Raw genomic sequence first — 11,057 nt, 5'->3', positions numbered from 1 at the left:
TGCTTAGTAACATGGCGAAGTCAGATGCATTCAAATCGCCATTTCACAAATCTGTCACCAAGTCCCCGGTCTCGAATTGCTAGCAATATTACTTTTTATTTATTTTAGGAACTGTTATTTTTATTATTTTATTGCCACATGTCATTGCACTGTATGAAGACCTTAGTGAGATTTGTTTAGGAGAAAGATATACACATATTATAGTGAGTACAATAATCGATTATTTGAATAAGTATATTTTGTTTTTATATTAATAAGTATAGTATAAGGCGAATATGTATAAAATAAGTATAGTTTTGTTTTTATATCAATAAGTATAAGTATGTATATTTTAATAAGTATTTGAATAAGTATATATATGTGGAAACGCGCGGGCGAAACAAGGGAGAAAGAGGGACAAGGAGGTGGTGGTTGCAATCAACCTCCAATAACTTGAGAAACGTTAAAATCTGGGTGGAACATGAGGGAAATGTTAGTTAAGTCTCTTACTTATTTTCTCCAGCAGAGAGATTATTTCCCGCCTGCCCTGTAATGATACGTTCGTTTTTTTAAAATCTGGTTTCTAGTTTAGCCTGTGTGTACACGGTGTCTCAAAAAAAACGCAACCACTTAAATATGCAAGAATTAATATATGCGCGTGTCAATAGCCTATATTAATATATGCTTGGAGTTTTTTTCCTGAAGCCTCGTCGTTAAATTTGTATACTATTAGTGAACGAAGATTAAACTTTGTTTCTTTTAAAGAGTCTCTTCAACCGAATATATCCTACGTTGCGGTGCCATTTCCGTTTGTAACAAACGAAACGAATGTAACACTGACATGTGCTGGGCAGGCCAAGGTTCAGATACAGGACACAGCTAGGTACATAAGGGTTATGTTCCAAAAGAATAATAAGATGTTTCACGAATGTAGAAAAGAAGGGGTGCGTATTTCAAGAATATCCTGCAGTATTAGCGTCACTGGACTCACCAGCAACGACACATTTACATGCATTATTAAAAGCGGAATGGCACCATGCAACGCCGCTCGCCTGAGTTTTCAAGTTGAAGGTAAGTTTCCGTAATATAATGCAATAAAGAGTAATAGAGCTATTTTATTTCTTTTCTCAAAGCTAATAATAAATAACAAGCAACTTCATCTTGCCTTCAATCGGGCAAGTTTGATTTCGATCACTTATTCATTGGTGGTATCTTTGGGAAGCTGAATAACTGCTCTTTTATATACCTATATACCGCATAGGATTAATAATAAAACAATAAATTCAATATATCGATTTTACTTCAACTAATACAGATGCATGCATCCACCTTTTTTTAGGACTATCTTCTCTGAATGCTTCACTTACGTATGCCACAATCAGAAACGACTTAAGAAAAATTGAAGTATCTTGTATCGGTACTGGAATACCTGAACCTGATGTGGTATGGTTATTAAACGGCTCTATGATCAATCACACAAGTACTCAATATGATACGAAACGAAAACGTGAAATTGGCCAAAATGCGTATCGCGTGAATTCAACAATCATCATTAGTGGAAGAAAATTCCCGATGAGCATACGTTGTGTAGTGCAAAATGGAAAATATAAAGTTCACTCGAGAACTGTGTATGTATTACACGTTGAAGGTGAGTATCGTGTACCACACAGGAAAGTGGTGGATCCAGGAAAAGGCAGAATAAAATTACCACAGTTGCAATTTGTAATCTGATTGGTAGATTTATAGATTTGAAGATTCTTTAGAAATCTATAGAGAGTGGCGTATTTCTGAGGAATTTTTTATGTCAACATTTAACATGTTTTAAAAAATGTATGTTTTCAAGTTGTTGGCGTGGAACAGACAAACGCAATGGTTCGCTGGTTCGGTCTTTCAGCTTTGGGTACACGTCTCATGAATGTTTCTGTTTTTACCGTTACCTTGAAGTGTGGCAAGGAATTTAATAAAACCATCACAATATACAACAAGTCAAGCGTTATATTCACAGATCTCACGAGAGGTAGAGAATATGTCATAGAGGTTGAAGCATTTACGAAGAGAAATGATGTAATCCTAGGAGCTGCAAAGCTTTTTCTACCAGGTACTATGAACTAACTCCCCTACATATCTATGCAAGTAAAGCCCAATACCTCATGGATCAAATATCACCAAATATCACGATAGTAGCATAGTTACTAGTTAGTTCGCACAATTTGCCACCACTGTGATTCAATAGTGCATGCTTCTAAGACGTTTTGGAATAAAAATCGAATAAAAGAAGTTTTGGAATAAAACATCGGCATACTGTCGCAAGAAAATTTAAAGCAGAGCAAGTATGATTTCCTTAGTTTTGGGGGTGATCTTTTTTATAATATTAAATATAATATGTTCCATCACCTGAACGATAGAAAACTCGGAAATTATTTCATTCTTTATTTTGGAAGGGCATGTGAATTTACCCCGAGTATTTTATTTCGTGTGCGGGATTTTCAATAACTCCTGTAAGTTATGTATAAGTGGCCATTTGGGTAAAATTCGTTCTGTTAACAATATGCGTGCGTTGCATGCAGAGGGCTGCTTTCCAAGATAATTTTAACAAAGCTTCCCTGTTTTGCATCACCACACCAACCTTACTCATGTAAACAGTGTTGAAATGAAGTCGGCCCTTTCTTAATTCTGATTCAGTCGGGATGATCGAATTGAAGCAATCTATTATTAGTTTTAAGACCTTAAAAGAGGGGGTATCCGCCCACGAAATTAACTTGAGAGACGTTTCATTGCATGGGCGGATACCCGGAGTTCAAGATCTATAACTAGAATAATATACCGACCTTATAAGAACCCCGCTCTATTGAGTGAATACCATGCCTCAGGGAAAATACCCCGGGTGCGAGCTATTCAGGACACGGTGGTCATGTGGTATATGAAACAAATTTTGTGATTGGATAAGTATTTTTTGGTATAATAATATTCCTAGCTGTTTTCATTTGCATAAATAGTATCATAAAATGCGTATAACGTGTAATCGCACTCAATGTTGATCTAATCGCATCTTAATGTTTTTTTGGTGGGGTGAATTAACATCATTTCGACACCAATACATTGAGAGAGCCCTTTTGAAGGAGCCGCGATACATTATTTTCCTTCTTAGATAAACTTCCCAGGCCAAGTCATGTCTACCTTGCAAAGATTACTTCCAAAAGAGCAGTGGTTAAATGGGAAAAGATTTCAGCAAACCAAAAAATTCATGGCGTTTTGCTGGGGTATAAATTGACGCTTATTGGCAAGACAAGGGAAATAGATTTCACTCTGGCAAACCACACTAATCACGTAGTGTTACATGACCTAACCCCGAGATCTAATTATACCCTCTCAGTACGAGGATTCACACAGTATGATGATGGATATATTGAGCTTTTCAACTTTTCATCATTAGGTATGTTGTGTGTAGTAACATAGCTACACCAAGTCGTTACATAACTGTAGAAATTTAAAATATTTTCTGTTAAAGTGCCTATATCACTTGTGGGATCTTTACGGATTTGAATAGAGCTTGAAAAAATAGTTTATAAGTTCTACAACCCGTTTTGATATAATTAAATAGTTTCGAAAATACGTCGGTTGGGGGGACTGGGACTCAGGAATGATTTGCAAACACGCCGTCTTTTATAATGTAAACATGAAGAGTTTCACTGGCGATATAGTTTGCGCTTTTCAAAAAAAAATGCGGGAACGCTGCGTTGTGTATGGCTGTAGCAACTGGGCGAGTTTTTCTTAAAATATTTTATGTTATTGGAAGATCAAAGTAAAATTACAATTGATTATATTATGTTTGACAAGAACTCGGTTCCTGAGTCCCAGGCGCCCGAGCACGACGGAAATTTAGGCAAATCGTCATGTTTAGATGTAAGTATTTCCGAAACTATTTAATTCTGTCAAAAACGGTTGTAAAACTTATAAACTAATTTTTCAAGCTCTACTCAAATCCGTAAAGATCCCACAAGTGATATAGGCACTTTAGATGAACTTAATTGAATACAAATGATATTTCTTTTCCCTCCAAATACTGTTAAAGTAGCTTCATTCGCTCGCTACCGGCGGGTTCTTCACCCCTGAGTGTCTTAATAACAAGAGATCGTTTTTTTTTTAAATCATTCTGATAGCTTACACCTGCAAGGAATTCAGGTTTTGCCCTCAATTCGGACCTACCAATTTTTGGCATAGATTGACACCCCCGAATCATGCTATATTTGTGCAATTAAGGGTTACAGACTATTGTGAGTGGTTTGTTCACAAATAAACGCACGCGCTGACCATACAATAAACGAGAAATTTCAATATTGCACGAGGTGTATGGTTCCGCTAACGAGTGAATTCACGAGATGTATGTTCAGAAAGTGCGTTTATCTGTAAACAAAATACGAACATAAAGTCTCTAACACTTTTAATATACGGTACAATCTGGGTTTATTGATTGCTGCATTGAAGATCCAAGCTTCGTTGCAGTCTGTCATTTTTTAATAAACCATGATTTTCATGGGTTATTGCGAATAAATGATTATTCCCATGATCTGTCGCCAGGCAACAAGAAACCACGTGATTGATTTTGACTAATCGCGTGAGTAGATTTAGCCCAATGCACGAAGATTTTATACAATATTGCTTGAATTGTTTTAGATGTAATTCCTGCACCGAAGAACGTGCAGATTGTTATCTTGTCCAAAAATTCAGCTGGGGTTCAATGGACTCTCATTCAGCAACACAAAGAAAAACACGATGAAATTATTGGCTATAGAGTTATTGTGAGAAATGCAATACATTCTTTCAAGGTTGACACTTTAAGTGTCACGTATTCGGTTGCTCTCAATCATCTTTTACCCGAAGCAAATTACAGTGTATCAGTTTTCGGCTTTGGTAATGGAACAAAAGGAATTTCAAGCAAATGGATACATTTTAAAATAAATGGTGAGTTGTGATCATAACACTTTTGTAAGGCCTGGTTCTCGTTTGTCACCGACGGTCGGCGATGGCTATTGTCGGTGATCACTGATGAATGAAGTGTTTTGTTCTTTCCAATTAATTTTCTTCGTCATCGGCCACAATACATCGCGGACGGTTGGCGAATTGTTGGAATTCATATATTCGTCTTATACCTGACCGATTTCTTTTTTTTTGTACGCTGTTGTTCCTACGGTATATTTGCATGAATATATGTACTGCAAATTACACTTATCCCATAAGTCTCGTTAAGATTTTACATCATTTTTTTTCACTGACGTTTCATGCAGAGGTGAACGAGTGAATTAGTTACTAATGTTCAAATAAGAGCTCTTAAAACTACATCAGAGCATTCGCAACGTATAACTCGTTCACATCTATTGAAAGAAGAAAATCGCACGTAAAATAGCAGCAAAATTCGCAAGTGTAAACGGGCGACCTCTTTTGATAGATGTAAATGAGTAGTAATGTATAAGAGCTCTTATTTCAACATCAGTAACTAATTCACTCGTTCTCATATATTAAAAGAAGAAATTCGCACATAAAATCGCTGCAAAAATTGCAAGCGCAAACGAGCCTTTAGAATCGAATCAGGTTATTTGTTGCGGAGACACCGCTGCTGCTATATCACGTTGCTTAACATCTCAACAACGTACAATTAGCCTTTCGCACGACGACATTTTCTTCAACTCGGTATAAAAAATTATAACAACATGAAAAGCATTTTTTTTTAATCAACAGACCCTTTGAAGAATAAAGTCTCAATAAATCTGGCCATATTCATCGTCGTGGCATGTGTTTGTGGTATATTATTTAACGTAATATTACTGATAAAATTTCTTTTCTTAGATCGTGAGGGGCCATCTGGAGTTAGTAATAAAGGAGGAACTAACACAGACGGAAGGAACTTTACTTTAACAATCATCGTTGTTTTGATTGTCGGAGTTTTGTTTTAGGCGACAACTTTTGAGTAGCCACTGTGTCGGATGTTTTACGAATAGTCAATTTTTACGTCACTAATAAAATTTATGGTAAAATAATTTTACAAGTCGTTATATCTCATTGTTTTCCCATGCTCCAAAAAAGCCTAAATTTCACAAAAAGAAATCAGCTTCGCCACCAAAAATGTTGTCAGTGGTTTTTTAATTTACCGAAATATATATAGTTGTGCCAAAACAAGCATTTGTTGTAAATCGATATAATATAAAAATAGCGCCATAGTGGAAAAACATGAAAACATGAATTTCAACTAAATCCAATACCTGAACTATATCCATTGGAATATATAGATATTGGCAGAAATCATCACAAATATTGCATTCTCAACGTGACACTACATATATTTTTTACCGCAAGCAACTGGCAGAATCTCAAATAAACTCTCCTGATTTATGTTTCTTGTTGTATGAGTGTAGACAAAATATGCCTTTTTGGAGAAGCTATGTAGCTGTAAATACTATTTTAAAATCGAAGGTGCCTTTTTTGTTTCCTACGTTAGCATACTTACACGTGCCCAAATCATTTTGATAGAGCATAAATGTAAACTACACTATAGTGGTGTCCTTGCAGCTTTGTCATATATATATTATATATATGTATGTTTTTAGCCGCACTTTTATTTACCAAAAGTGCCCCAGGAAGCTGGTGTCCCCCCAATCTTTGAAAGCTTCCAACGCCCCTGTTTGAAGACTCTGACTGAATTTATTGTCGCACGAGGACGGTTGTATTAAAGCCAAACGCACACCAGCTGCCTCGCACTACCTGCTGTTTTTGATATTTGCCAGGCAGGAAGTTCTACCTTGCAGATGATCTTGACAAGTAAATTTTTTTTACTGAATAGCACTTAATATACACTTACATCCTGTGCTGTCACAATTTAAATATGCATACCTTCAGCTGTTAGGGAGTTTGTTTTCAATAACCTGAGACAAAGAACTTTTGAAAAGAATATATTAACTATTCCAACCTTCCCTCGATAGAGTCAAACTTTTCTAAAGAAATTTCGTTAGATGAGAGAATGCTGCTTATATCAGTATGCTGCGTGGGTGCTTGTTATGACAATATTATTTTACAACATCCGGTGTAAAAGTTGAAGTAAAGCGGAAGACAAAAACCTCTCTTTATTCTGACTGGTTTTGAACAACAGAGAGTACGAAGTTCATTATCAACAACAGATTATTTATCCATTCTACAAAAGTATTTGTACAAAGTAAGTATAAACATGGAAGTTAAATAATATTCCGCCGTGAAGAAATATATTCGCATTGTGAACATTCACGGATTATAATTTCGTAGGGATTTTAACGTGATTAATATAGGCTACAGGGTGTCTCAAAAAAATGAAAAAATTGAAATCACCCATAACAATGTAATTGTTAGAGTTTGAATGCCTAAGCACTCTGTTGATATGATATCACAAGATAAGCACTCGTTGTTCCGCGGTCAGCTGTACCATTTTCTTTCGAAGCAACAACAAGGCTATAATTTAAATTTAATCATTTTCACAACTTCAACTTTTTCGTATTCGCATTTTATAAGTTGCATTAAATCTCCACGGGCTCATGAAATTCGTGAACACGGCATTCAAATTTTCACAATGAGTGCATGACTTCAATAGTTTTCGTTTGAGACAACCTGTACAATGAAATATGATTATCTCAGGGGGCGTGCGGTGTTAACACTGATTCAATACAAGAGAACCTGCATTGTTGGAGCGTTTTCAATTGATGATTCAAAGTGAAGAATTTTGACGTAAGCACTCATTTTCTTTAAATAAGATACGGACTTACGGAAATGCTGCTTTGTCATACTCCATATATGTTTTATCATACCATAGGCATAGTATATACCTATACAAATATCCAAAAATTTTCGTGGAAGTTCGATAACCGCTTCCCTTAAAAATTTAAATAACATAATTAAGTAGTTCCTGCATGGGTATAAGGACGATTAGTTGTATAAAATTGTGAAGAATTCGAAATAACTGGAAACAAATGCAGGTTGACTATATTTGTCTTATGCCAGTTACAAATATTGCTAGTTGTATTCTGTGCTGGCGTTTCAGTGGAATATTCAACCCATTTATACTTGTTGACTTTGAACATTAGCAGGCTTCAGATTAATTAATCCGATTATCAGCTTAAATTATCTTATGATAATATTGTTTTATATAATATACGACATTTCAAATTAAGCGTCTGTTTAACATTTTCAAGACAAATTATTTCATATTCAAATCGTTAATTAAAATATGAAATAAAATTGCTTTGAAAAGCAACATTTAGCTTACATGTTTTTTGAAGATGTCGTTTCTCAGAGAAGGTTTAATTAATTTTCATCAAATTTCATGTGAACTGAGCTTGAGGAGGGAAACAACTCTGTATGTAAATGACTGCAAATAATCGTTAAATTTGTAATTTATACGACGACGTTCATATATGAAACAGGGCTTGTCGTAAACGGCAATCTAAAGCTCTTTATAAATGCCTGCATTGGTGAAATACTCAAAATACCTGCATGATGCATAATTATTACCCTCAGCAGAAAGTCAAGTGTTACTTTTTTATTTAAGAATTTTATACAATTTCCGTGTTTTGTTCGTCATATATTAATTGTATGTAGCTCTACAGTCTACAATATTGATATCAAATGTTCTGGCAAACGCGTTTTCACGAACCCTCGTGCGATTCGCGTCGTAACTCGTAACTAAACCGCTACGTAACCTCTCCCTTTATCGAAAGACAACTTAAAAATCCATTTTATATTAAAACTAGCCAAATTTAAGCTACTCACTGCAGAAATTGGGTGAGCTAGAATTCCTCATAAGAAAAAAGAATGAGTGAAAAATTTCACATCAAAGAACATATATTGCAGGCCCATACATTACTAATCTTAACAACCTCAAGATCATTGACAGAGCAAACTATGGACACTATATTAATCGAGGCATCGAAACACTACAGAATCGTGTACACAACACTTTGTACAACTAATGATGACAATAATGCAAGAATTTACCCCAACAATAGCCAGTTTTGCTTGAAGATAGCCTACAGATCATTATCGTTGGCAAATAATTACGATACCTTTTTTAGCATTAACCGACCTATATACCATACGTTATAAATTTATCCATTTCTGTATTCAGATTCAAACGGGTATTTAATTAAATACAATCAACTTTCCCGTCGAAATTGAGTTTCTTGCATGTCCCTAGTATAATTTCGGCTAATACTGTTTAGTCTACCGTACTTTTGGTTTAGGGATTTTTGTGTTTTACCACCAGAAGTTATTTGTCGTGTCATCATGCATGTTTAATCCTGGTCGTGCTTGCCACATATTTCATTTTAATTTCTAATGGAGCTAAATAGAACCCTCTCTTGCTACTCCTGCGGAAACCTCCAAAGCACTTTTTGTGCATTTTGTAGACCCAACAGGTTTATAACAACTGATTAGCGTGATCCAAACTTAATCAAACGGAAATTGAAATGGGAAACATTGTTTGGAACTTGTGTAAGTGCTCTAAATTCCAGTGCATAGAATTCCTGATCATCCGTTTTAAAAATAATATTCTTGTATGTTTGCATGGTGACATCAATAAGTAAATTAGCTGGTAGCTAGGCACACCACGTAAGTTGTATGTAAAAGTTTTAAAGTATTTTAAAGTATTTTTAGTTCGCAGTATTTAATACTTACGTGGTGTACCTACAAGCTAATTTGCTTATTAAAAATAATTGAAGAAATAATTATGCATATAATTATTATATGAATGACAATATTGAAAAAGAATATACATTTGTAACTACATTTAGACCGTTTATTTAAAGGCTAATGTTGCGCGATTGCATGATTATTGTGAATTGTCATCGCTTTCTTCAAATCTTCCATGTTGTGTCCGAATTCGGGATATTTCCGCGCAAAGCAATCGCAGATCGATCGCGTGGATTGCGAAGTTAAATTTTTGTTTAAACTCTTTTCTTTTAGGCTGCATTATCCTCCTGGTTGCAACAATTCAGCCACAACCCGCTATGACGCTTTACGAAGACCTCAGCAGCCTATGTTTGCTCCACATAAAATCCGAACATTTTAGTAAGTTACATTTTGGAAGGCTTTGTAGTGTGCAGCAGGTTACTTGAACTGTGAACAATATTAGTATCGATAATTCTTGTATGTATGCATGGTGACAGTCGATAAGTAATTTAGCTTGTAGGTACACCACGTAAGTATCTAATACTGCAAAGCTTTTATAGTCCGTTAACCCACAATGTAGTATCGTTAATATTAATATCGATTGAGGTTGACTGGGATATGAAAAATTACTGTTAGTAATATTACGTTAAGCGTAATAAATTCGAAAGTAACCCGTGAATATATTTGATATTTCACGAGATATTTGCATACAAAAATGTGCGCGATATCAATCGTCAAATGTTGTACACACACACACATACACACACACACATATATATATATATATATAATATTTATATTTTTAATTTAGTCAAAATTACAAGCTTTATGACATAAAATACCGAATTATTTATTTTGGCATTATTACCCTATACACAACCTAGTTTTCCTCCCAGTTCTGACTTTTATCGTTTTTTTTCTCCCAGTGATGTTATTCAATTGATCGAATCTTAAAGCAGTTTGGTTAAAAAAGAAAAGAATTTAACAAAATCCGCAAAAATATTGCAGCCATTGCTAACAATACCTCTAATGGGAAAGAGGTATCTCTTCACTAACAAGATCTCCACTAACAACACCAATTAATAAAGAGCAATATTCTTCTCTTTTTCTTTTAAATGGTCTCTACAACCGAACCTTATTATTGGTTATATTATAGGTTATTCTTTTTTTTTTAAAGAAACTCTGATACCAAACATATCTTACAGAGCGACACCTTACCCATATGCGACAAAAGACACCAATATAACATTGGAATGTACCGGCTCGGTCAAGATTAACTCCCCAAACCAAGGATATATGACAAGGGTGGAATTTCGTAAGAACAATAATGACATACACAAATGTGAAGTTGAAGAAGTACTTCGTTATAAAACTCTCTCCTGCAGTGTTACAGT

At 35.0% G+C, this 11,057-nt stretch overlaps 1 protein-coding gene and 1 long non-coding RNA gene across 3 annotated transcripts; both read left to right on the top strand.

Annotated features, from left to right (window-relative positions):
- Nucleotides 1-750: 750 nt before the first annotated feature.
- Nucleotides 751-6,213, top strand: LOC114539516. Of its 2 annotated transcripts, XM_028560153.1 has the most exons (7): nt 751-1,050; nt 1,319-1,627; nt 1,823-1,879; nt 1,985-2,077; nt 3,128-3,412; nt 4,654-4,941; nt 5,824-6,213. In XM_028560153.1, exons 1-7 carry the CDS (start codon nt 876-878, stop codon nt 5,928-5,930), a joined length of 1,314 nt encoding a protein of 437 aa, XP_028415954.1. In that variant the 5' UTR covers nt 751-875; the 3' UTR covers nt 5,931-6,213. The 2 variants fall into 2 exon arrangements, with proteins under 2 accessions (XP_028415954.1, XP_028415953.1); XM_028560152.1 differs by having other exon boundaries at nt 1,823-2,077; nt 5,824-6,212.
- A 762-nt stretch (nt 6,214-6,975) lies between these two features.
- On the top strand, nt 6,976-11,054 carry LOC114539514. Its single transcript, XR_003688897.1, has 5 exons — nt 6,976-7,183; nt 7,636-7,725; nt 9,402-9,486; nt 9,958-10,062; nt 10,841-11,054. It is a non-coding gene; the product is annotated as an uncharacterized LOC114539514 (long non-coding RNA).
- Nucleotides 11,055-11,057: the final 3 nt, after the last annotated feature.

Source organism: Dendronephthya gigantea, unplaced genomic scaffold, assembly GCF_004324835.1.
Source record: "Dendronephthya gigantea isolate DGI-Jeju-01 unplaced genomic scaffold, DenGig_1.0 000204F, whole genome shotgun sequence".
NCBI lineage: Eukaryota > Metazoa > Cnidaria > Anthozoa > Malacalcyonacea > Nephtheidae > Dendronephthya > Dendronephthya gigantea.
Note: the sequence above shows the minus strand (reverse complement) of the source record. Positions and strands in the feature narration are given on the sequence as shown.

Bases quoted from the DNA above. Each gene is read 5' to 3' on its own strand.
- LOC114539516 (XM_028560152.1), top strand. From the start codon at position 876: ATGTTCCAAAAGAATAATAAGATGTTTCACGAATGTAGAAAAGAAGGG. The intron at 3,413-4,653 runs GTATGTTGTGTG...GAATTGTTTTAG, and splicing joins TTTCAACTTTTCATCATTAG to ATGTAATTCCTGCACCGAAG. The intron at 4,942-5,823 runs GTGAGTTGTGAT...TTCTTTTCTTAG, and splicing joins GATACATTTTAAAATAAATG to ATCGTGAGGGGCCATCTGGA.